This window comes from Geotrypetes seraphini, chromosome 5 (assembly GCF_902459505.1).
Source record: "Geotrypetes seraphini chromosome 5, aGeoSer1.1, whole genome shotgun sequence".
NCBI lineage: Eukaryota > Metazoa > Chordata > Amphibia > Gymnophiona > Dermophiidae > Geotrypetes > Geotrypetes seraphini.
In genome coordinates this window covers 246,631,497-246,657,739 of record NC_047088.1, presented here as the reverse complement: position 1 = coordinate 246,657,739, position 26,243 = coordinate 246,631,497, and the positions used below count along the sequence as shown (strand labels likewise).

The window sequence follows — 26,243 nt, the reverse complement described above, 5'->3', positions numbered from 1 at the left end:
GTGCTGATACTGGGGTTAAAATGAGGCCCTTGACTCCTATCTTCATTTCAAAGGATCGAATATTAATTTTCACATTCAAAAGATAAAGGGTCATAGATTTGATGTACCAGCTTTCTGTTGTACAACCTGTACTTTCTCTGTCCCTCGTGGGCTCACAATCTAAGCGGTAAGGGCAAAGATGTGCCACACTCTAGTTAAAGAGCCTTTACCATTAATTAGATGCAAAAATTAGCTCTTAGTAAGTGCAAAAGCATGTTCACTAACTATTTAGGATGTTCATAGAGCATATTCCCATACAGTTATTGCACAAAAAGGTGCTTTAGAGCACGGTAGGTATGTTTCACAGTTAAGCATGGATGCACTTACCAGCTCCTGTGCTTAAGTGCATTCACTTTAGGTGCAACCCCCAAAAGCATGTGATAAAGGATTATGACCCAACTGCAGTCCATGCCCATTTTCTGCCCCATAACAGGCTAAGCAGTTGGCATATGAAATAGAATCCTGTCATTCCAGCACAGTAATTACTTCCACACTAGTCTTTAAGCCCGTTACATTAACAAGTGCTAGAATAGATGTGTGTGTCTGTTTTTCTGTCTTTCTGTATTTCTTTCTCTCTTTCTCCTTGGCCGCTTTCTGTCTGTCTTTCTTTCTGTCTCTCTCTTTCCTCGGCTGTCCACCACCACCCCTTCACTGCTCCCCCCCTGTCCAGCAGCAGCCCTTTTCCCTTCATTTTACCTCCCCCCTGTCCAGCAGCACCTCTTCCCTGCTCCCCCTTTATAGCAGTAGGCCTTCTCCCTTTGTTTTACCTCTCCTCTGTCCAGCAACACCCCTTACCTGATCCCCCTATCCAGCAGTAGGCCTTCTCCCTTCCTTGTACCTCCCCCTGTCCCGCAGCACCTCTTCCGGCAGGGAATTTTTACCTGCATGGGACACCTCGCAGTACCCGCACGACACCCTCCAGCCGTTCCTCCGCTATCAGGAGTGAAACCGCCACCACCGCTCAAATCACTGCACACGCCGCCAGCCGCCTCAAGCCGCTGCGTGCCGCAAATAGAATACACAGCACGATGTCAGGTATCACGGTCTCCTAAGTGCGCATGCGCGCTTAGGGTTTTATTATAGAGGATTCTCATGCTAACAGCACAGGCCGACTCATGTGCTGATGAAAGAGCCTTGGACTTTTGTAAAAATGAGGCTTTTAAGCTTAAATGACTAAATACAATCTTTGGTAGGAAAGGATTGGATAACGCAGAATTGTCTCTAATATGTTGCCATGGTCCATATGGCAAATAATATTTTATTGAATGTTGAAATAGCAACACTGTCTTATCTTGTTTTTCTTCTTTTGATATCAGAATGACAGTTTGCCTTTGTGGTTCTCTCATCAATAGAAATCTGCACGAGACCAGGCCTGTCAGGATAAGAGGTTCTGAGCTTTAGCTGTTGTTGCAAGACTCGCGTTTAGTCTTTAATTGTATAAAATCTTTGGAGGACTTATATTTAAGAGAATATGGGACATGGGGCTCCTTTTAAGAAAGCTGCGTTAGCGGCTTTATCACACGTAACTTTTTAGCGCGCGCTAATCCCCGCGCTAGCCGAAAAACTACCGCCTGTTCAAGATGAGGCGGTAGCGGCTAGCGCGGCTAGCAAACTAGCGTGCACTATTATGCGCGTTAAACCGCTAACGCGGCTTCGTAAAAGGAGCCCATAGTTATCAAAATGGAGTTCCATTAAGACATGTTGTTAACCCCAAAATATTGTCTAGCCTGCTTTAATTGAGAGGGGGGTCACAAAAGTTAATCAAAAAGAGATCTACTCTCTTTTTTTTTTTTTTTTTTTTTTGTTCAATGATTTTTATTGAATATTTTAAGAAATATACAGATAGCAGTTCAGACACATAAAATCTGGATGAAAAACATTGGTATAAAATAAAACCATGTCTGCAGTCATTAGCAGACACCCAGATTAACAAAAGAATGCAAGGTATGTGCAACTGCTAATAGAAGATATATGAAAGATAAGGAAGTAAGAAGAGTGAATAAAAGAAAAGGAGAGGGAGAGAGAGATAAAGAGAAAGAGAGAGAGAGATAAATAGATGAAGATAAAGAGGCAGAAGTGTCTATGGGGTAGAATGAACATAGGAATCTAAGAACGACCAAGGTGATTTTTTTTGCACCATGTTCTTGGAGAGTCGAGAGATCATGCTCTTCTCATATGCATAAGATTCAAATTTGTGATACATGCTGAGAGAGTTCCACCAAAAGGTGTAGTCAAGTAGCGAGGATGATTTCCAATTTTTGAGAATATGCATAAAAGCTGTTACAAACATGGCATCAATGAGTTTAGGTGGGCAATTTGTTTGTGCAAAACAAGGGTGTTGAGAACGAAGAATAGCAATGTCTAAGGAAATCTCTTCTGAACATTTAGTTATAGATTTAATAGTGTCCCAGATGCGAATCCAAAAGGAATGAACCATATTGCAATGAAAAAGCATGTGATCAAGAGTTCCAGACTCTTTCAAGCAGTTCCAGCAGGTAGAGTCTTGTCTTAGTTGCGCTTTCCACATGCGAAATGGGGTCCACACTGCATTCCACATAACGAAGAACATTGATTGCGATACTCTGGAAGATAGAAGAGGACGATTTGTGGAAGACCAGAAAAGTTCCCAATCTATATCAGAAAGCGTAGTCTGCAGAATCGAATCCCAATGGTTCATTGATTGAAGTGAAAAGGTGAAAGAGTGATCCCTTAGAATACTGTAGAAAAGAGATATCGCTCTACCTTTCATTAAGGCCAGAATAGACCAGTGACGAACAGTGTGGATAGAGGTCATGAAGTCAAAACGCATATGTATCTTAGACAGTATTCCAGTAAGCATAAGCCATTGGGGATGTACAGAGGGTGGAAGTGAATATGTAGAACAAAAAATATCAAAAGGAATGAATGAGGTAGAGGAGACCAATTGATGAGCAAACTCGACTCCCGCCCGCTGCTACTACTCTCTGCTCTTGAAATGCTGTGGGTACCGAGGGCTCTTTAATACAGGGCTCCTTTTACAAAGGCCCGCTAGCGGTTTGACGCGCATAATACCGTGCGCTAAACCCGCCGGCTGCGCTAGCCGCTACCGCCTCCTCTTGAGCAGTCGGTGGTTTTTAGGCCAGCGCGGGGGTTAACATGGGATGAAAAGTCACGCGCGTTGACCCCGCTAGCGCGGCATAATAAAAGGAGGCCACAGTAATAAACATACTTAAATTCTAATTTTTAAGTACAGGGTGTTCGATCAGTTTATGGGAACTTTTTTGAAGGCATTTTTCAAAAAGTTCGCCAGGGTTTATTACCACCTTTAGCACCCTAGAATGCATTGCAGGAATGACCCACAAATTTGTATTTTTAAAAAAAAAAAAATTAAAATTAGTGTTTTAAAACATGCCGAGTTACACAAAGTACCCAGTGCCAAAATAATCTAGTTCACGAAATTAAAAAAAAAAACACTGAATAGTATGAAATCACTTAGGGCTCCTTTTACTAAGGTACGCTAGCGTTTTTAGCGCTCGCTAACCCCGCGCTACGTGGCTAGAACTAACACCAGCTCAGTGCTGGCGTTAGCGTCTAGCGCGCGCTATTCCACGCGTTAAAGCCCTAACGCAGCTTAGTAAAAGGAGCCCTTAATAGTCGTCCTTGCTGTGCCACATACTATCGGTCATCAAACATTCAAATAGGGCTACTAAAGCGAGAACTTATCTTAATCCAAACCGCCAACATCCAACAAGAGGAAAGTCCGCATATAGGGAGTGCCAGCTGATCGCCCTGAAGAGAAGCAGTAAAGAGCTCAACATTCAGCGGGAGATGCCCCTGAGTTTGCCCCTGACGAAGGGCACAAAACAGGAGTGTCAAAGTCCCTCCTCAAGGGCCGCAATCCAGTCGGGTTTTCAGGATTTCCCCAATGAATAGGCATGAGATCTATTAACATACAACGAAAGCAGTGCATGCAAATAGATCTCATGCCTATTCATTGGGGAAATCCTGAAAACCCGACTGGATTGCGGCCCTCGAGGAGGGACTTTGACACCCCTGCTGTATACAGACTTTCCTATTGTTGGATATTGGTGGTTTGGGCTATAGAGTTGGTACATCAACCGAACTCCAGCTACTAATATTAGGCTTTAAATTTTTTGTTCTGGATATAAAGTACTGGTACATTTACTGTATTTACCAGTACTTTAGTCTAGGACAGTGGTTCCCAAACCTGTCCTGGGGGACCCCCAGCCAGTCAGGTTTTCAAGATATCCCTAATGAATATGCATGAAAGAGATTTGCATATAATGGAAGTGACAGGTATGCAAATCTCTCTCATGCATATTCATTAGGGATATCTTGAAAACCTGACTGGCTGGGGGTCCCCCAGGACAGGTTTGGGAACCACTGGTCTAGGACAAAGATATATATCGATTGGTGTGCCTCAAGGCTCTATTCTACAGTTGCTCACTTGGAGCTCTGATTTCCTCCCACGGCTTCATCACCTCTATGCTGACAACTCCCAGATCTACCACTCTGCGCCAAATATCTCTACTGAATCCCAGACCAGAGTCTCAGCCTACCTCCCCGACATTGCCACCTGGATGTGTCACTGCCATCTAAAATTGAATATGGCTAAAACCCTTAGAACGGGTACAAGTTTTGTCACTCCGTCAAAAATTACAAAGACTAGGGGGCACTCGATGAAGTTACAGGGAAATATTTTTAAAACCAATAGGAGGAAATATTTTTTCACTCAGAGAATAGTTAAGCCCTGGAACGTGTTGCCATAGGTTGTGGTAAGTGGTAGTGTAGTTGGTTTTAAGAAAGGTTTAGACAAGTTCCTAGAGGAAAAGTCCATAGTCTGTAATTGAGAAAGACATGGACATGCTTGCCCTGGATCGGCAGCATGGAATGTTGCTACTCTTTGGGGTTCTAGAATCTTGTTACTCTCTGGGATTCCGGAATCTTGCTATTCTTTGAGATCCTGAATGGAATGTTGCTACTCTTTGGGTTTTGGCCAGGTACTAGTGACCTGGATTGGCCACCGTGAGAACAGGCTACTTTGCTTGCTGGACTATTGGTCTGTCCCAGTAAGGCTATTCTTATGTCACCTCTCTGCCTCCCTTGTTCTCCGTCTCTGTGGACAACACTCTCATCCTTCCTGTTTTGTCTGCTCGTAATCTCGGGGTCATCTTTGACTCCTCCCTCTCCTGCATCACCCAGACACAACATATCGCTAAAACCTGCCACGTCTTCCTCTATAATATTACCAAAATCCAACCTTTCCTCTCTGAGCACGCTACCAAAACACTTATCCATGCCCTCATCACCTCACGCTTAGACTACTGCAACTCACTATTCTCAGGCCTTCCACTTAGCCATCTCGCTCCCCTCCAGTCCATCCAGAATTCAGCTGCACAACTCATATTCCGAGAAAGCCGCTATACTCACGTTACCTCTCTCCTAAAGTCTGACATCCCATCCAATTACAAATACAATTCAAACTCCTCTTACTGACCCACAAATGCACTCACTCAGCTGCCCCTCACTATCTCTCTTCACTCCTCTCCCCCTTTTGGGTGTGGGAGGGGCCAGAAAAGTGATGGACTGGACACCCAGAGTAGTAGGGAACCTTACAGGGCACTGCTGTGAACTATACAAAAAGGGTACCACATAAACATCTCACTACAGCTCCCTTATAGGTCATGGTGAGCCCCCCCAAAACACCCCCAGAATCTACTAGACCCACCTATCTACCACCCCAATAGCCCTTATGGCTGCAGGAGCCACTTATATGGCAGTACAAAAGGGTTTTGGGGGTGCACATGTTTCTCCATGAATGCAGTAAATAGAGTGGCTTATGGGCCTGGGTCCTCCTCTCCATGGTTCACTAACCCACCCCCAAGACCACTTAAGCCACCTCTGGGCAGCTCTACTAGGCTTTCCTATGCCAGGCTGCCAGATGCTGATGTTCTGGAGGCAGATATGTAAAGTTGTTATTATGTTTTTTATGGGGGTGGGGGGTCAGTGATCACTGGAGCAGTGTGTGGGGGTCTGTACTTTGTGTTTGCAGTGCTTATATGGTCACTTTGGATACCTTTTGTGGACATAGACCTGGGTTTAGATAGCCGAACTCACAATGTCCAGGTTCCATCTAGGCAGTGCTGTAAAACTTTCAGTTATACATGCAATATGACTAACGCCCTGTTTTACGAAGCCGCGCTAGCGGTACCGAAGCCCTTTAAATCTCTATGGGCTTCAGGGTCTTTACAGCAGTGCAGCCACTAGCGCAGCTTCGTAAAACAGTCTACGTCCCACCCAAATCCTGCCCTCGACTCTCCTCCTGACACGCCCCTTTTAGCGCTGATCGTTCAGCAGCACTGTGAAGGTCTAGGTCATTTTTAAATACGTCTAAAACCCGGTTCAATTATCGGCACTTAGATAACTTATCTTTTAGATCGTCCAAGTGCTGATTTAGGCCGGTTTTAGATGTTTTTCTATTTCGATTATGAGCCCCTATTACCGTATTTTCACGCATATAACGCGCGCGTTATACATGATTTTACAAACCGTGCATAACCATGCACGTTATACGCGTGAGCGATTTGTACAACTTTTTTTTTACATAGTTCCCCCCCCGATGTCCGAATCACCCCCCCCCCCCACAGGACCGCTCGCACCCCCACCCCGAAGGACCGCTCGCACCCCCACAGCCTCCCACCCCCCACCCCATCATGGAGAAGCTGCCTACCATTGTACTGCTGCTTCCTCTGCTGGCGGTCCCGCCCCTTCTCTGAGCCCTGCGTCTGCGCTGCTTCCTCTGCCGGCGGGCCCGCCCTTTCTCTGACATCAGAGAAAGGGCGGGACCGCCGGCAGAGGAAGCAGCAGTACAACGGTAGGCAGCTTCTCCATGATGGGGGGGTGGGAGGCGGTGGGGGTGCGAGCGGTCCTTCGGGGTGGGGGTGCGAGCGGTCCTGCGGGGGGGGGTGAATCGGACGTCGGGGGGGGGCATCAGGCTTTCAGGATGGGGACAGGACTTCAAAGGGGGACAGGACTTCAAGGGGGAGAGGAGAGTCGGGGCGGGCGAAAGGAGAGTCGGGGCGGCGTGCACGGTATATGGGTGTGCGCGCTATATAAAAATTTCTTTACATAAATTTCTGTTCCCCGCGCGCTATACCCGTGTGCGCGTTTTACACGGGTGCGCGGTATATGAGTGAAAATACGGTAGTATTTGATAAGCATTCAATCAAATTTACAATAAACTTGGAAACCTGTATTTAAACGTGCATATTGCACACACATGAAAATTCTGATTTTTACAAAGCCGGGACATTCATATCTGAATCTCTAAAATGTGCATGCGGCCAGGGGTGTAGTCTGGGTGTATTTGAGGTAGGGCAGAAAGTCAACTTTGAAGGGGAATGCACGTCTGTGTCCAGAAAGATGAATGACAGGGTATATATTATGCTCCACAGGATGTCTGGGTTTCAGAAAACTGCTTGCTTTGTGTTAACACTCCACTGGGGAGGGGGGGGGAGAGAGAATTAGGGGAGGCTTCCCTCCTAATTCTTATGTTTCCTGCTTCCCTCAAAAGCAGCACCAGCCAAGGATACTGGACTCTGTGACAGCTTCTGAAACTAAGTCACACTATGTGAACACTTTACTTATTTTACAAGTCAGATATATAGTTTGCTTATTTGCATACTGAGAAGTCTTATCCAGTTATACAGCTTCTGAAACTATACATAGATGTGAATTTTTCCAAAATGGCTAACATATGCTCTTGTACGTGTTGGCACATAAACATATATGTTCTGAAATGCCAGCACTTTCATGGGTATGGTGCCATGCTATTCCTCTTGTTGACAGCTTTCATTTAAATCATATTCTTTTAAATACAAATGCTAATTTTTAAAAAAGCTCATTCCTCTGATTGATCATGTCATGTTCCTTTGTTGTTGATGGAAAATAGAACCTATTTTTAGGGTTTCAGTTCTGAAAAAAAGTTGGGACTGTACCATTCTCCCTGACTTTATCTTTTTTTTTTCCCCCACAGGCAGATAAATTTCAAATGTATGTGACATACTGCAAGAACAAGCCTGATTCGAGCCAGCTTATCCTGGAACATGCAGGAACATTCTTTGATGTAAGAAGCTCTGTCTTCACCCATAGAAATGCCCACTTAGGCATTAGGTGTTGCTAAGCGCATTGCGATAGGCATCTATCTTTTAGAGAATCGGATAGGCGCCTATAGCCCAATTAAATTTTTTTAACCAATTATTGAGGCTATTAAGTGTATTTTACCAATTAAGTGGTGTCAGGTCAAAAGCGCGCCGGGACAAAGGCGCGCCCAGACAATTGAGCGCAGCGCGGAGGCGCGCGCCGCTCTAAATTACTGTTTTTAGGGCTCCGACGGGGAGGCGTGGGGGGGAACCCCCCCACTTTACTTAATAGACATCACGCCGCGTTGTGGGGGGGTGTGGGGGGTTGTAACCCCCACATTTTACTGAAAACTTAACTTTTTCCCTGTTTTTAGGGAAAAAGTTAAGTTTACAGTAAAATGTGGAGGGTTACAACCCCCCAAACCCCCCATAACGCCGGCGCGATGTTTATTAAGTACAGTGGGGGGGTTCCCCAACAAAACCCCCCGTCGGAGCCCCTAAAAACAGTAATTTTGAGCGGCACGTGCCTCCGCGCTGCGCTCAATTGTCCGGGCGCGCCTTTGTCTTTCGCACCGTTGTCTATGAACCAATTAAGTTAGGCACCCTTTATAGGATCAGGCCCTTACCGTTCACCAACGTTCCCACAGTCTAATGTAGAGGATGAGGGAGTGATTGCACACGTCTAGGGAAACCAAGTCATTGTGACATCACTGATGTGTTGGTGGAATGAGGCATTATGACATCACAATACAAGGGGCCGCTGAAATGTTCTTAGCCCATTCAAGTAGAGAATGATGTGGAGCCATGAAACTTACAAGTTATTCCGCACTTTTCATGTCAGTGATATGAAATGAAACAAAATGTGCGGAATAACTTGGAAGTTTCATGGCTCCACATCATTCTCTTCTTGGTTGGGCTGAGAACTTTTCAGCGGCCCTTCATAGTCTGTCTCTCTCTCTCTGTCATAAACATACATAATCAGCATTGCAAGCAGCACTCTGATGAGATGGCAGGCTGTCCTTTTGACGTCTCTTCCTGCTCTGTCACTAGCAGACTCTGTTCTTCTGAAGGCTGTAGCCCTTCTATAATTAAAAGTGTCAAAGGTGTAATTTAACCTTTGAATGTCAGGAGGTTCTTACTTTTTCTGTCTTTTACCCAGAATTTTCATAACACAGAATGCAAATAATTTTGTGAATAAGATGACTTACTTGTAGGTAAATCTGTGCACTAAAACGGATTGCGGTGAAGCAGTACGGTACCATCCACCATTTGTGGCCTGCATTTCATATGATCTTTATGACTATCTCCAAACTAAGGGATCATTTTACTAAGGCTTAGTAAAAAGTGGCCTTATCTTGTGCAGGTTTTTCCTGCACATTAAAGCCATTTTTACCACAGCTGTAAAATGGCCTATTTTAGTTTTTCTTGCAGTCGTGGCCAAGCACTAATTAGTCAGAGCCATTAAAAAAATTTACCACATCAGCACTTACCAGCACCTGCTTTGTTGGTAGTAAGGGCTCACTCATAAGCACAGTGGTTAAAGCTACAGCCTCAGCACCCTGAGGTTGTGGGTTCAAACCCATGCTGCTCCTTGTGACCCTGGGCAAGTCACTTAATCCCCCATTGCCCCAGGTACATTAGATAGATCGTAAGCTGTTCTGATCTCCCTTGGGAGAACAGTATAGATAAGTAATTAATGTGAAAAGCTTCAGCCTCTGATAACCAGAGCAGGCATTGTGACATCATAATGCCTCATTCCACCAATGCCTAAGAGCCAACCTCATCAGTGATGTCATAATGGCTTCATTGTCTTATACTTGGCTCACTTCTGCTACATTTTGATTTCTAGAGTGGCGCAGTGGTTAAAGCTACAGCCTCAGCACCCTGAGGTTGTGGGTTCAAACCCATGCTGCTCCTTGTGACCTTGGGCAAGTCACTTAATCCTCCCATTGCCCCAGGTATGTTAGATAGATTGTGAGCCCACTGGGACAGACAGGGAAAATGCTTAAGTACCTGAATAAATTCATGTAAACTGTTCTGAGTTCCCCTGGGAGAACAGTATTGAAAACTGAATAAATAAAGAAATTGTCCAAACCTTTCTTAAAACCAGCTACATAGCCTCTTATAATATACTGACTACCGTGAAAGTAGGTACTTAATCTTCATGTCGTGTACTTTCAATGTGTGGCAGAGTATGGGTGGAGTCTGCATGTAGGGGTCCTTTTACTAAACTGAACATAAGAATAGCCTTACTGGGTCAGACTAAAGGTCCATCTAGCCCAGTATCCCGTCTTCACGAAGGCCAATCTAAGTCACAAGTACCTGGCAAAACCCCAAATAGCAGCAGCATTCCATGCTACTGACCCATGTCTGCCTCAACAGCAGACTATGGACTTTTCCTCCAGGAACTTATCCAGCTATATTAACCTCTCTTACTACATCCTCTGGCAACGCATTCCAGAGCTTAACTATTCTTTGAGGGAAAAAAATATTTCCTCCTATTGGTTTTAAAAGTATTTCCCTGTAACTTCATCGAGTGTCGCCTAGTCTTTGTAAAACATAATGAAGTTAAAAAAACCCGATCCGCTTGAACCCCTTAATGTGCCTTTACATGGGTCATTCCTGTGCTCTAAGGCCATTTTTTTTAAATTATTTATTCAATTTTAATTAACATATAGCACATAGCATATACCAATATGCCAAAGGCCATTTTTAGTGCAGCTAGAGTATAGCTGATTTTCCAAATTAATAGCCATGCGCTAGTGTTGCCATTAGTATATGTAGAAACCTAATATATAAGTCACCTGTTGTTTTCTCAAACACTTGTATTGCTTTGCGTCTATTTTGGTGCCTTCTCCAACAGCGAATCCAATTATATTTAAATATGTACAATCTTATGAGTTGTATTAATTTTTCAATTGTATGGACTTTCAGACTGCATCCGGGCACCACACTGCCGGTTGCTAAACTCTTCGTCAGTCCAATCTTTATTAAAGTGCTTTTTATAAAATATATTATCTCTAATGCGTTTTATTTATGTATTTTATCATTTTATCTTCTTTGACTTAATAATTTTCATGTTTCTAATAAGAACATCACTTAACTTAATGGTGATCAGTTCTTTTTTCACCTCTCCCGACATGCATGTTTCAAATTGAAACTTTTCTTCAGGGTCGAGGTAAACGTTTGTGGGAGCTATTTCAGACTTGAATCAGTCTGAAATAGCTCCCACAAGTCTGAAATAGCAACCACAAACGTTTACCTCGACCCTGAAGAAAAGTTTCAATTTGAAACATGCATGTCGGGAGAGGTGAAAAAAGAACTGATCACCATTAAGTTAAGTGATGTTCTTATTAGAAACATGAAAATTATTAAGTCAAAGAAGATAAAATGATAAAATACATAAATAAAACGCATTAGAGATAATATATTTTATAAAAAGCACTTTAATAAAGATTGGACTGACGAAGAGTTTAGCAACCGGCAGTGTGGTGCCCGGATGCAGTCTGAAAGTCTATACAATTGAAAAATTAATACAACTCATAAGATTGTACATATTTAAATATAATTGGATTCGCTGTTGGAGAAGGCACCAAAATAGACGCAAAGCCATTAGTATGTGGCCATTAGCAAAAATTAGCATATGAGTCCTAATTATGTTGGCAGTAAGGCCCAAATTCTGTAACCGGCTTCTAATGTTCGTCACCTATTTCGGAGGCGCCCCACTTGAAAAGCGCCTATCGAAATTGAATAACAAGCTCAATTAAGCTTTTTAATCAGCAATAATTGAAACAGGCGCCTATCAAGAAAGAGCGATTGTGTAACAAGGCGCCTCTAAAAATTTAGGCGGCCTTCAAGAAAATAGGCGCTTTGCATGTTAGGCATGGGCGTGGCTTCGAGAGGCGCCGTGTTACAAAATCGCTGCTCTTAAGCGTGCTTAATGCGCTCGCATGAGCGCCTAAGATGTAGTTATGCCTAGAGCTGGCCTGTTTATCGGGCGCCTCCAAAATAGGTGCCGCTCAGCGTGATTCACTAAACAGCGCCCAATTTTATTTGAATCGCGCTGAGCGATGCCTAACTTTTGGGCGCGTCTTATAGAATTTTGCCCTAAGGGCTCACCAATCAGCAGACACTAGTGCAGACACGCTAACTGATTAGCGCAGAAATGTCCACTTCCCCGCAGACACACCCCTCTGCGCAAAAATGAAAATGATATTTTAGTGTACAGTTTGTACCAGCAGATTGCAAAATGACTGCGGGACGCCTCAGTGCATCCCTTGGCGTGTCCTTTCAAGCTGTGGTACGCACACGCTAGAGCTTACCACAGCTTTGTAAAAGGAGCCATTAATGTGAACAGATTATACAGTTCCATAATTTACACGTGAACTTAGGGAAAGTATGCTCCAATCTTTGCCCAAATCTTGGTGTTGTAGCATCTGTATATATGTGCCTTCTTTTACACCTGTAATTTATTAATCCGAGTGGCATAAATATTCAATATAACACAATATACTAAAATCCACTCAATCGGAGAGGTGCGTATAACATTCCTACATCACTATACAGCCTCTTTTCTACCCAGGGTAAAAGGCCTCAGAATTGGAGCCTACGCGCAGTCCTATGATATGAGATAGTCAGTGTAGTTTTTATTGCTCCATGCTTCAGTCATCGGCCAAAAAAACCTGATTTATTGCTTTACTGTTTTCTCTTTATTTAAGATTTATTTTAATATTTTTAATTTGATAGAATTTTATAACTTAATCTGTAGTCTAAAGTATCATGCAACGTTTTTCAAAGGTTGCCAGAAATGCACTTATCCATTGATTTGAAAAAGATTGACAGCTAGTTACTTATCTTCGTCAGTATTTGTTCTGAGAATGCTCACGCAGCCAGCATTTCGCGAGATTTACTTTTATCCGCTGCTTCAGGGCCAATGTTAATTTATTTATTTTATTTATTTATTTATTTAGATTTTTATCCCGTCCTCCCAATAGCTCAGAACGGTTTACAAATGAACATACACAGTAGGGAGTAACTAGACATATAAGTAGTACAACAGGTTTAGTGATTGGATTTATAGTTTTTGGAGAGAATTAAATACAGGGAGAGTTAGCAGAAAGAGAGAAGGGGGAAATACAGTAGTTTAGTTTAAGGAAAGTTATAAGCGTTTAGGTACAATTTGTTAGTGGATAGAGTAAGAGAGGGTCATACTGGAATTTCGGGAAGGTGATAGGAGAGTGGAGGGTGGGGCCTAAGGGGGGGAGAAGACAGAGGAGATCTTTAGTTGAAGAGGAGGGTCTTTACCGATTTACGGAATGTTAATAATGAGTTCTGTTGTCTAAGTTGGGGGGGAGTTGGTTCCAGAGGTGTGGAATGAAGTGGCTGTAGGATCGTTTGTGGGCAGTTTCTGTGAGCAGGGATCTTCCAGGGGGGGTGCATAGGCATCAAGACATCCATAAATAAAAATCAACCGTTAGCTATACAACAAAAAATTTTTACTAGCTGAACAGAGTATTACTCACATTTCTGTTGCAAACTGTCAACGATTTTCGAACACCGACAAGATGGCGTCAGCGTTTATTTATATTCTCTCATTAGCGTACTACGTAACATGCTAACGTAGCTCTTTCCCTCTGTTTCTTAATGGTCAAAAGATCTTAGAGTTACAGTTCTTTTACACCTGCACATGTATTTTGTGTCAAATAGGCGCTTACTTCACTTTATAAAATAGGCACCTAATTTCAAAGTTCTATTTATGTAAGGTTGATTTGGAGGGTGATTTTACAGCAGGGGTCTGGATAGGAAGAACAAGAAGGCTGCCGCTTATAACCTATTTTACAAAGACATGTGGAAAGCCATTTTCAAAAAAGAACGTCCAAGTCCAACTTGAACATTTCCCGCAAGACGTCCGAAGTTGGAAGAACAACAACGTCCATTTTTGAAAGCTGAACTGCTTTTTATTATTTTTTTTTCTTTGAAAATTGCCTACTCGGACGTCTTGGGATATGTTGAAAACTTGACTGGCTGAGGGTCCCCAGGACAGGTTTAAGAACCACTGTTCTAGAAGGTTCATAGACAACCCCGGGAAAGACAAAGGCGCGCGCCGACAACTAAGCGCAAGACGGAGGCGCGCGCCGAAGAAAATTACAGTTTTTAGGTGCTCCGACGGGGGGGTTTGTTGGGGAGCCCCCCCAGTTTACTTAATAGAGATCGCGCCGGCGTTGTGGGGGGCTTGGGGGGTTGTAACCCTCCACATTTTACTGTAAACTTAAGTTTTTCCCTAAAAACAGGGAAAAAGTGAAGTTTTCAGTAAAATGTGGGGGGGTTACAACCCCCCACAACGCCCCCACAATGCGGCGCAATCTCTATTAAGTAAAGTGGGGGGGTTCCCCCCACGCCCCCCCCATCAGAGCCGTAAAAACAGTAATTTTCTGCAGCGCGCGCCTCCACGCTGCGCTCAATTGTCTGCGCGCGCTTTTGTCCCAGCGTGCTTTTGACCTGACACCATTCTAGAACTCTGTAATCATGGGCCCTAAATTTAGCCACTAGGTGTCACCCTTAAGCAATGACCAAGACTCACCCTGTCCTTCCCCCAGCAAGGATGTGTGACGGCTACCTTTGCAGGTCTCCTGGCTGACATGGTTCATTTATGCAGTGTTTACTTAAATCTAGCTCAGGCCTTTTCAAACTAACTAAGGTCAAGTTACATTCAGGTACAGTAGGTATTTCCTTTTCCCTGGAAGGCTTACAATCTAAGTTTATATGCGAGACCTTTCCCGAGGTCACATGGGATGGGTGACCTGTTTCTCAACCTTTCACTTTAACTACTAGGCTACTCTTCCACTGGGCCAGTCCCTATGGGGAGGGGGCTTCTACAACTGGATGCCTCAATTTAGAGCCCTGCCCCCCTGCACATGCTCAGTTGTGCAAAAACTGAGCATGTGTGTTGGAGAAAGGGCAGCATGACATCAGGGGTTGTCATGGGTGGAGGAGTACCTCTGCTGATGGGGCATAGGGACCCCTGCTAGCCAGGGGCCCAAACACCAACTGGAGGGCCTAGGACACCCATGGCTACACCCCTGCAGGTATGTGCAGAATAAGTTTCAAGTTTCAAGTTTAATATTTCTCTTGATTAATCGCTTAATCAAATTCTAAGCGATGAACAATTTAAAATACATTCAATGAAAGACAATACAATACAAACTTTAAATAATAACATTGGGTTAAAGACTAATACATCATTCTCATAACACAAGGTAAAATAGGGGTTTGAAATACAATTCAGTAAAGAAAAGCAAAACAAAGGAAAAGTACAATAGGGAAGGGCGTTCCAAGTCTGTGGAGCAGTTACCAAAAAGATAAACTGCCGTCTAGTATTGATAATCTTAAGTGAAGGAATGGTCAATAATAGCATCTAGCACTTACACTTGGAGATGTGCATAAGTGCTAGCATTCTAACCATTGACCTGACTAAGGCGCATGTAATGTATGCGTCTAGGTTATAGAACTGCCCTTCACATGTCTTGTTTCTTATTGTTTCCAACATGTTTCATTTTATAGTGATGAAATTTTTTTATATAGACAAATAGCACTTACTGGCCACTGTTCCTGTAAATCATACAGAACTGTCTGTATTTATCTGAAATGCTCCATTACATTTCTTATTTGCATAGCAATAAACCACTCACACAGTGAACACACAGTATAACAGCTTCATCTTTACAGCTGTTCATGACAGCGTTGATAAGCTGAAATGCTTTTCCCCCCCCACACGTTTGTGTTCTCTCGTTTGCTGTTCTAATTCTTTAACGTGGTTTTTTTTCTCTCTTGCTTCTACTGCTATTGCTACCATTTATTATTTCTACAGCGCTGAAAGGCGTACGCCTGTTCCTTATTTTCTTACGGATTTTCACTTATTCCTTCTGCTTGTTGGCATGCTTGTCCATGTTTAACAATGGAACCGGATTCTGGGCGTTTGTTTCTGTATAACTCTGATGATGGTGTTAAGGAGGCCTGGAAGTATAATCAGTTTCTAGGAGGCCCAGTCCTCGTCAGCTCTAGGAATGCATAGGCTTGGCACACAGTGATTCTTATACATTACCTCGTCGGCATGGAGGAGTTTTCTTGTGCATAAATCAAAATTTTCAAAGCTGCAGAAGAATGCAGGAATTGCAAGCTGATCGATGGCTTGTATCTTGTTTTGTGATGGTAAAGCACCGTTGAATATCAATTGTTTTAGTAATTTAGTAATTGGCGACACCAGAAAGTATTTCTTCACAGAGAGAGTGGTTGATCATTGGAACAAGCTTCCAGTGCAGGTGATCGAGGCAGACAGCGTGCCAGACTTTAAGAATAAATGGGATACCCATGTGGGATCCCTACGAGGGTCAAGATAAGGAAATTGGGTCATTAGGGCATAGACAGGGGGTGGGTAAGCAGAGTGGGCAGACTTGATGGGCTGTAGCCCTTTTCTGCCGTCATCTTCTATGTTTCTATGTTTCCAGATTGTTGCTCTTCCTCTGCTGCTAGCTGTTTCTAGAAACTTTTCCTTAATATCATCATAGTGCCGAGGTGGTCTGTAAGAATTTTCTGCAGCATTCTATATGAGCCATTCTATATGAAGGGTAGCCGAGATGTAGGTGCCTTCTCCCTCTGTATTCACGGTTTCAGCAATCGCGGTTTTTTAGCTTCCTGGCTCCTCCCCTCAAATTACATCAGCTTGCATAGAGAAACTGATGATTCCAAGAGTTTACAGAGAAAATCGCCAATTCCCAGCACTTTCTTCAACCGTGTTTTGCCTTTCCTTCAAGAACGAGCCAGGTCTCCCACCATGTTGTTCGCGGTTTCACCCTATTCACGACGGCTTTTAATAGAAAACCGCGAATAACATATGAAATAGTTATTTGCGTTTTTTCTGTATTCATGGGTCTGTTAATCCCCTGTCATCGCGAATATGGAGGGAGAAGTGTAGTGTGGGGGAGAGTGCCTCTTCTATAATGGCATCGCTGGTCACCCAGATTCTGTTATGCCTAGTTGCACCCAATTACGCCTGGTGCCAGTAAGCAACATGTGTAATGCACAGAATTCTATAAGTTGTGCTTGTAAGTTGGAGGCATGTCCATATCCTGCCCACATGTACATTCCCATAAATTTGGCACCAACTAGAACACTTACCCCCTCTTTTACTAAGGTGCTTTATGCTTTTTAGCACGCGGTAAATATTAGCGTATGCTAATCACGCACTAACCGCTAATGCATGCATGTTATCCTATGGACACATTAGTGGTTAGCACACGCGTTGATTTATCACGCGCTAAAACGCTTTAGCGCACCTTTGTAAAAGAGGGCCTTTGCATGATTCTGCAAGGTGAACCTCCATTTTATAGAATCATAACTTTTAAATGCACCTGTTTAGGCCAAGTAAAGCCAGGCCTAAATACCTGTGCCTAAGTTGTACATGCATTGGGCGTATTTTATAACAATGTGCATAACTTTTAGGAATATCCATAATCTGTCCATGCCCCCTTTTCAAAGTTTCCCACTAGAACTGGCGCATACTTTTTAGAGAATTAGGCTTTCCAAGTTGTGCATGTAAATCAATTAGTGTTAATTATGAGGTGTTAATTGCCATTATCGGTGCCAACTTGGCCAATTAATTTAGTTGTGCATGCAAATTGGCTGCGTGCACAAAGCTTAAGGTGCCATATACAGAATTTGGGGCTATGCATCTTAATAAAATTCCTTTTGTAGTGCCATTGAAACGTAGAGCATCCAGAGAGGACACTTGTTCAGATAGCAGCTGCACTGTCTGTCTAAGGCCTGTTGTTTTTAATAAATACATTGGTACCTCGGAATCCGAACGCCCCAGAACTCAACCAACTTGGAATCTGAACTATTTTTTACATTAAATTTTGCACCCGCTACTTTGGAATCCGAATGTACGGGAATTACAAGCGTTGCTCAGCCCAAAGCTTCTCCTCTGACGCAGCTTCCTGTTTCCACCTGGGCGGTTCGCATCAGAGGGAAGCTTTGGGTTTGCAGTTGCCGTTGAAGATCTTGCTGTCTATGCCAGAGGGGCCCGATCTGAGTTTGTGGGACCAAGGAACGGATTAATCCAGCTTCTATTATTTTCAGTGGGAAAAGTTGTCTTGGAACTCAAACGTTTTGGAACTCGAACGGGGTTCTGGAACAGATTAAGTTCGGATTCCGAGTTTAAAAAAAGCAAGGTACAATTGTACATACACAGCTAAAACAGAGAACAAAAATTAAGGCAATACGTAGAGACATTTAGAACCTCTTCTACAAAGCCACGGTAGTGATGTTGCTGCGGTAAATGTACCGAAGCCCATTCAATTCCTATGGGTTTTGGTCAGTAGCTTAGTAAGGGGGGGGGGCAAGAGGCAGACCGCCCCAGGCACTGGCACCTCTCCGCCCCCCCCCCTCCACACCGCACTCATGCCCTCACTTTTCTGTCTCCCCCCCCCCGTACTTCTTTAAAATCTTCGCCAGCACAAGCAAATACTCTAGCCTGTTGCTTGTGCCGGCCTGACTCCCTCCAAAATCACTTCCGGGTCGCTGGGCCAGGAAGTGACATCAGAGGGAAAGCCAGCATGAGCAGCAGTATGAAGAAACTGCTCACGCTGGCAAAGATTTTAAGAGGTACAGAGGGTTTGAGTGTGGCATGAAAGGAGTGAAGGGGCGAAGAGAGGGTGTGGGAGGAGCCATCACCCCGGGCACCTCCTGTCCTCGCTGCGCCACTGCTTTTTCTGGTTTTGGTGTATTTGCACACTATGGCAACGCGCTACTGTGGCTATGTAAAAGGGGCCCTCAGTAAGCCTTTGTGATGTTGGATAAGTTATAACTAACATCATCATCCTCCTCTCATAATGTATTCATCAATTCAAAACATCACTGAAGGTTTGCTGAAATAAAAAGGTCTTTTAAGCAGGCTCTTAATTGATCTTAATGAATCTGGCAATAAGGCCCAAATTCTGTAACCGGCGCCTAATGTTAGGCACCTGTTTTGAAGGCGCCCAACTAGATAGGCGCCTATCTACCCCCCCTTATAAAGGAACTAAGCGCAAAAAGAGGTACGACAACCTACTAGTAACACATGCAGCTAAATTGGACCTCTCCATCACCAACCTACTGACAGCTTCAACTGACCTCAAAGCTTTTCGAAAAGAAATCAAAACCATACTATTCAAGAAATTCATCCTAATTTCACAATCCCCACTCTTCTCCCCTCTCTCCCCCTCTTAGGATCCTCCCTTCAAAATGTTACTTAGACCTAACGCCTTTAACTGTATTCCTCTTCCTGAAAACGTCCAGCTATCGCTTTGATGTAATCCGCTTAGAACTGCAAGGTACAGGCGGAATAGAAAAGAAAAAAAAAATAAGGTTCAATTAAGCTCTTTAATCAGCAATAATTGAAACGTAAACGCCTTTCTAGAAAGAGCAATTCTGTAACAAGGCGCCTCTAAAAATGTAGGCGGCCTTCAAAAAAAATAGGCGCTACATATCTTAGGCGTGGGCGTGGCTACGTGTTAAGCGCCTTGTTACAGAATCGCTGCTCTTAAGCAAGCTTAAGTGCTCGCGTGGCCGCCTAAATTTTAGTTGTGCCCAGAGCTGGCCTATTTATCGGGCGCCTCCAAAACAGGTGCCACTCAGCGTGATTCACTAAACAGCGCCCACTTTTACTTGAATCGCGCTGAACGGTGCCTATTTTGGCACCTAACTTTTGGGCGCTTTCTTGTAGAATTTGCCGTAAGTTCCACAGCTTTGGAACTGCAAAGTAAAAACGGAGGACCTATATTCCTTCAATTTTACAAAGCGGAATGAAGGAATATCAAGTACCGTATTTTCACGCATATAATGCGCACGTTATACATGATTTTACAAACCGTGCATAACCATACGCGTGAGCGCGTTTTACAACTTTTTTTTACATAGTTCCCCCCCCCCAATGTCTGATTCACCCTGCAGGACCGCTCGCACACCCACCCCGAAGGACCGCTTGCACTCGCACCCCGAAGGACCGCTCGTACCCCCAGAGCCTCCTCATCCCCCCCATTATGGAGAAGCTCCTACCGTTGTCCTGCTGCTTCCTCTTCCGGCGGTCCCGGCCCTTCTGTGAGCCCTGCGCTTGCGCTGCTTCCTCTTCCGGCGGTCCCGCCCTTTCTCTGACATCAGAGAAAGGGCGGGACCGCTGGAAGAGGAAGCAGCAGACACAGGGCTCACAGAAGGGCCGGGATCGCTGGAAGAGGAAGCAGCAGACGCAGGGCTCACAGAAGGGCCAGGACCACCAGCAGAGGAAGCAGCAGGACAATGGTAGGAGCTTCTCCATGATGGGGAGGGTGGGGAGGCTGTGGGGGTGCGAGCAGTCCTTCGGGGTGGGGGTGCGAGCGGTCCTGCGGGGGGTGAATCGGATGTCGGGGGGGGGCATCAGGCTTTCAGGGTGGGGACAGGACTTCAAGGGGGAGAGGAGAGTCGGGGCGGGCGAAAGGAGAGTCGGGGTGGCCAGAGGAGAGTCGGGGCGGGCGAAAGGAGAGTCGGGTGGCGACGGGAGAGTCGGGGCGGCATGCGCAGTATACGGGTGTGTGCGGTATATAAAAATTTCTTTACATAAATTTGTGTTCCCCGCGCGCTATACCCGTGTGCGCGTTTTACACGGGTGCGCGGTATATGAGTGAAAATACGGTAGATCTTTTGCTGCAGATCTGAAAAGTTTAGAGGACTCATTCATGCGTAAGCCTTTTGCCAGCACCACAGGAACACTGTTATTGATAACCTTGAAAAAAAAATCAATAATGATATCTTGTATTGGATTTTCCATTCGATGGGAAACCCATGAAGTTTAATCCGCACTGGAGTTATATGACACTCATATCACATTCTACCTAAGGGCTACAAATAATTGAAAGCTAATCTAACCATGCCCTAGTTAATCCAATAAAAGAGGTATCATTTGGATTCTTTTTGTTTTATTTCTATACATTTTCTTTAAATTCTTTAAAATAGATTGCACTTTCCATGCTCAAATCTGGAAATGTCTCCAATGATTTGAGCACTAGCGTTCTGGATGTGAAGCTGAATTCAAGCGTGGCCTTCCTCTCCCTCACCACACCTTCTTGCCTTCCTCTTTTGTAGGAAATCCAGCAGAGGCACGGTCTCGCCAACTCCATCTCGTCGTATTTAATCAAACCAGTGCAGAGGATCACCAAGTACCAGTTACTTCTGAAGGTAGAAATGAATCCCGACTGCTCCCATTGCTGCAACAGTTCCGTCGGCAGGCCGCAACCACATAATTACAGGGTCCTACTGGGATTTGCAGTGCTAGACGGAGCTCTTGCCTCTGAGAGCTTAGTTAATTGCATGTTTAGATTTAAAATTAGGGCACTGTCATGCCTCAAAAGTGAGTGTTTACCAATATTTTCACTGTCTACAACTAACTGGTGTGTGTGTGTGTAAAAAAAAAAAAAAAAATATATATATATATATATATATATACAGTGGTACCTTGGATTACGAGCATAATCCGTTCCAGGAACATGCTCGTAATCCAAAATGCTCGTTTATCAAAGCGAGTTTCCCCATAGGAAATAATGGAAACTCACTTTGATAGGTTCCCACCCTCCCTCCCCCCCGAGGCCAGCAGCGCTGCTCCCCCCCCCCACGAGAACCGGCATTGCTCCCCCAAAGGCCCCCCCGCAAACCGGCACCCTCCACCCCGCGATCCGCAACCCCCCACCGCCATCGGGTACCCCCCCTGCCGCCATCGGGCACCCCCTCACCGCCATCGGGCACCCCCCCGCCGTGACCTGAGGTCCCCCCAACCCACCCGAACCCTCTTCTTACTTTTCTGTAGCCTCCGCAGCAGCACCAGCACTAGCATGTCCTGTGCGTGGTGCCGGTGCCGGAAGATATGCTTCCTGTGCTGGGCCTTGAGAGTTCACGTTCGACGTGAATTCTCAGGCCTACACAGAAAGCATATCTTCAGGACATGCTAGTGCCGGTGCCGCTGCGGAGGCTACAGAAAAGTAAGAAGAGGGTTCGGGTGGGTTGGGGGGACCTCAGGTCGCGGCGGGAGGGTGTCCGATGGCAGCGGGGGGGGGGGGTGCCTGATGGCGGCGGGGGGGTGCCTGATGGCGGCGGGGGGGGGGCCCGATGGCAGTGGGGGGAGTGCCGGATCGCGGGGGGGGGGGTGCCGGTTCGCAGGGGGGAGCGCTCGCAAATCGAAGCACGCTCGGTTTCCGAGGCGCCGATTTTGCGAATGTTTTGCTCGTCTTGCAAAACACTCGCAAACCGGTGCACTCGTAAACCGAGGTACCACTGTGGATATATATATATATATATATATATGATAGATTTCTGTCTCCAATTGAAATCGCAACTTTTCCAGTCGTGGCACATGGGCTTATCATGCTCATAAACAAAGAAGCTTCAGGAAGACAACATACAAAGCTGGTTCAAAAGATTCTCATTTTACATTTTAGCTAGTACTTGGGTTTCCCATCACCTCACTTTTTCCCATAAAGTATGATTATTAATCCTGTTATGATTATTAATCACAGGGAAGAAATACTCTGCAGAATAGCACTTGATCGCTCTTCAATGAAGGCTCTCGATAAAATATTCAAAGGCAAGGAAATAACACTCCAAACGAAGATCAGACGTGTCCAAGCACTCAGGCCCAAATTCTGTAACTGGTGCCTAATGTCAGGCACCTATTATGGAGGCGCCCATCTAGATAGGCGCTTATCTAAATTGAATAGCAAGCTTTCATACGCTGAAAGATTGGAGAAATTGGGGCTCTTTTCCCTGGAGAAGCGGAGACTTAGAGGGGACATGATAGAGACTTACAAGACCATGAAGGGCATAGAGAAAGTGGAGAGGGACAGAGTCGTCAAACTTTCGAAAACTACAAGAACGAGAGGGCATTCGGAAAAATCAAGAGGGGACAGATTCAGAACCAATGCTAGGAAGTTTTTCTTCACCCAACGGGTGGTGGACACCTGGAATGCGCTTCCAGAGGGCGTGATAGGACAGAGTACGCTATTGGGTTTCAAGAAGGGATTATGATTTCCTGAAGGAAAAGGGGATAGAAAGGTATAGATAGAGGATTATAATACAGGTCCTGGACCTGATGTGCCGCCGCGTGAGCGGACTGCTGGGCGCGATGGACCTCCGGTCTGACCCAGCAGAGGCAATGCTTATGTTCAAGTTTCAAGTTTATTATAACATTTGATTAATCGCTTATTCCGAATTCTAAGCGATGTGCAAAGTAATAAAATTACAAAAATACAAAATAAGGGGAGACAAACTTAAAAGAAATGTATCAGAGCTACTGATACATAATAATGATTATAATTACAAATATAAACAACAAGTTTCGTAGCTACTAATACATAATAAATTAAGATAGACATACATTGATAAAAAAAGAAACAAGAGGAAAACTCGGGATGAAATACAATTTAGATATAAAAGTAGAACAATTAAGGTAAAAACAATAGGATGGGGAATAAAAAATGATAGAAGTAGTAAAAGAAAAAAAAAAAATTTCAGAGGCAAAAGCAGTTCAATTAAACATTGAATGCATCTTGAAAAACAAGACTCTTTAATTTACTCTTAAATATTCCAAGATTCTTTTCGTCTCTTAGGTGAATTGGAAGAGAATTCCAAGATTGAGGAGCCGTGACAGAAAAAATAGACTGCCGCCTTGTGTTGATTACTTTAAGAGAGGGAATGACCAACAAATTTTGGTCACTTGACCTCAGAAGTCTAGGCGATGTATACGGAATTGAAACCCTTATGCTATGTTCTCAATTAAGCTTTTTAATCAGCAATAATTGAAACTTAGGCGCCTATCAAGAAAGAGCGATTCTGTAACAGGGCGCCTCTAAAAATTTAGGCGGCCTTCAAAAAAATAGGCGCTATGCACGTTAGGTGTGGGCGTGGCTTCGTGTTAGGCGCCTTGTTACAGAATCGCTGCTCTGAAGCGTGCTTAAGCGCTCGCATGGCCTCCTAACTTGTAGTTGTTCCTAGAGCTGGCCTGTTTATCGGGCGCCTCCAAAATAGGTACCGCTCAGCGTGAATCACTAAACAGCGCCCAATTTTACTTGAATCGCGCTGAACGGTGCCTATATAGGTGCCTAACCTTTGGGCGCTTCTTATAGAATTTGCCCTTCATTTTCTCAATGGTGAATTACGGATGCGAAAGCTGGACACCACGGAAACAAAAAAAAAAAAAAAAAAGAAGATTGACTCATTTGTGCTTTGCTGCTGGAGAAGGATTTTATGTGTGCCGTGGACCCGCCAGGAGAACTAACAAATTGATTCTGGAAGAGATCAAACCAGCTATATCACTCAAAGCCCAAATGAAGAAGTCACAACTTGTCTTATTTTGGTCCCACCGTCAGATGAGAGAGATCACTGGAGAAGGACATCATGTTTAGGAAGATTGAAGGAACCAGGCGAAGAGGGCCTGCAATCAGACGGCTAGACACGTTGAAAACAACCATGGGGATGATGCTGGAGGACCTTTCCGGACTAGCACAAAACCAATCTCTTTTCAGATCTGTAATTCATCGAGTCACTAGGACTCAAACACGAGTCGACGGCAGCTAACTATAGGATAGATTTTTGTCTCTAGTTGAAATCACAACTTCTCCCTCATACTGTGCAGATTTTTGCTTTATTGGTTAATTCTGAATCATCTGTGCAAGAAAGCAAAACATTTCTGTGAAAACAAAGGCCTTTTCTAGTGAGCAATGAAGCTAAAATACACTCCCATAGATGTGCGAGAAAAAATGTTTTCCCTTTGCAAATAACCTGCAAGGCTTAAAATTCCAGTTGTTGCAAATCTTGCCTGGTGGTTTTTGTGTGGGGGGGGTGGGGGGGGGGAGATTTTTACACATTTCTAAGCAGTGCGCAGTTATTAAATGTTCTTTGTTTCAGTTCTGTAGGTTGTCATATCTATTTGTTTGAACAATAACCCTGTACCCAGTGGTTCTGTTGTAATAAAGTTACATTTGAATGCTGCTGTACCTACATGTACAGCACCTATGAGTGGGAGGAAAGGCTTTCTGCACATTCAGGTTCATCTTTTTCTCCTGCCTTTTCAAGATGTTGAATAAAGTCGTGTCGTAGCATGCTAATCCACTCGACTTCATGGAAACAAAAAGTAACCACCAAAAAAATAATATAAGGACTCTGTTATGACCCAAGGAATGGAAAGCTACTTAAGAAATGTATTGGGCTAAATCCAATGAAAAGATATCACCTTGTATTATCTTTTTTTGTTGGTGGTGGTGCTTTGAAGGTATAAAAAAATTGGTGGGGTCAATAGTCAAAGCAATTTAAATGAGCAGGAGTGGCTCCTGCTCCCCCTAAACCAAGCTCAGCAGGCCGCAGCAATTAACTGAGCAGTGCCTCTGAATATCAGCATTGGCCATCACAAATTTAGGTAGGAATGGGGTGTTCCAGGGGTGCAGCTGGGGAGAAGACAGAAATTATGTAGGCGTTGGCAGTATTCAGTAACGATGCCCTTATAGCTAAGTGGGCAGATAGGTCTGCAGAAAAAGGCAGTCTTAATTATATCTGTGTGGGTGCTGTATCGTTTGATGATAGGACCCTCATCCCAAGACATGACTTTCTCCCCATTATATCCTGAGCCACTTTATTTAATTCTCAAGTTCTGGTAGGCCCTTCTGGGCCTCCTTGCCTTCTCTGGTGGTCCAGTAGGGCAGGAGTGAACCTACTCCTGACACCTCCTCCTTAAACATGATGGCCGCAACGTCTAATGGTAGTCTCATGATAGTTCCACAAGCGGTTGGCTCTAGCAGTAATCCAACCAAGACTTCATGATAGTACTTTTCCAGAAGAGGTTCAAGGCAATTTACATGTTAAGTGGCCCTTGTAGCAACCTGGGGAAATAATTACAACACAGAGAAGAAAAAGAATACTGTTTCAGAGGGGGAGATGTATCATATTGCGAAGGAGGACCACATTGTTGAGGGAAGGAAGCAACTACACTTCTCCCTCCCGATTCACGGGTTTAGG

General features: G+C 44.3%; 1 protein-coding gene across 5 annotated transcripts in view; it reads left to right on the top strand.

Annotated features, from left to right (window-relative positions):
• KALRN (kalirin RhoGEF kinase) overlaps positions 1-26,243 on the top strand; it is a 1,310,049-nt gene that overhangs the window by 860,487 nt on the left and 423,319 nt on the right. For all 5 annotated transcript variants that reach the window (XM_033944399.1, XM_033944394.1, XM_033944393.1 and 2 more), the window contains 2 exons: positions 8,075-8,164; positions 21,330-21,422. In XM_033944399.1, coding sequence (XP_033800290.1) covers positions 8,075-8,164; positions 21,330-21,422 — 183 coding nt within the window. The remainder of the gene's footprint in view (positions 1-8,074; positions 8,165-21,329; positions 21,423-26,243) is intronic.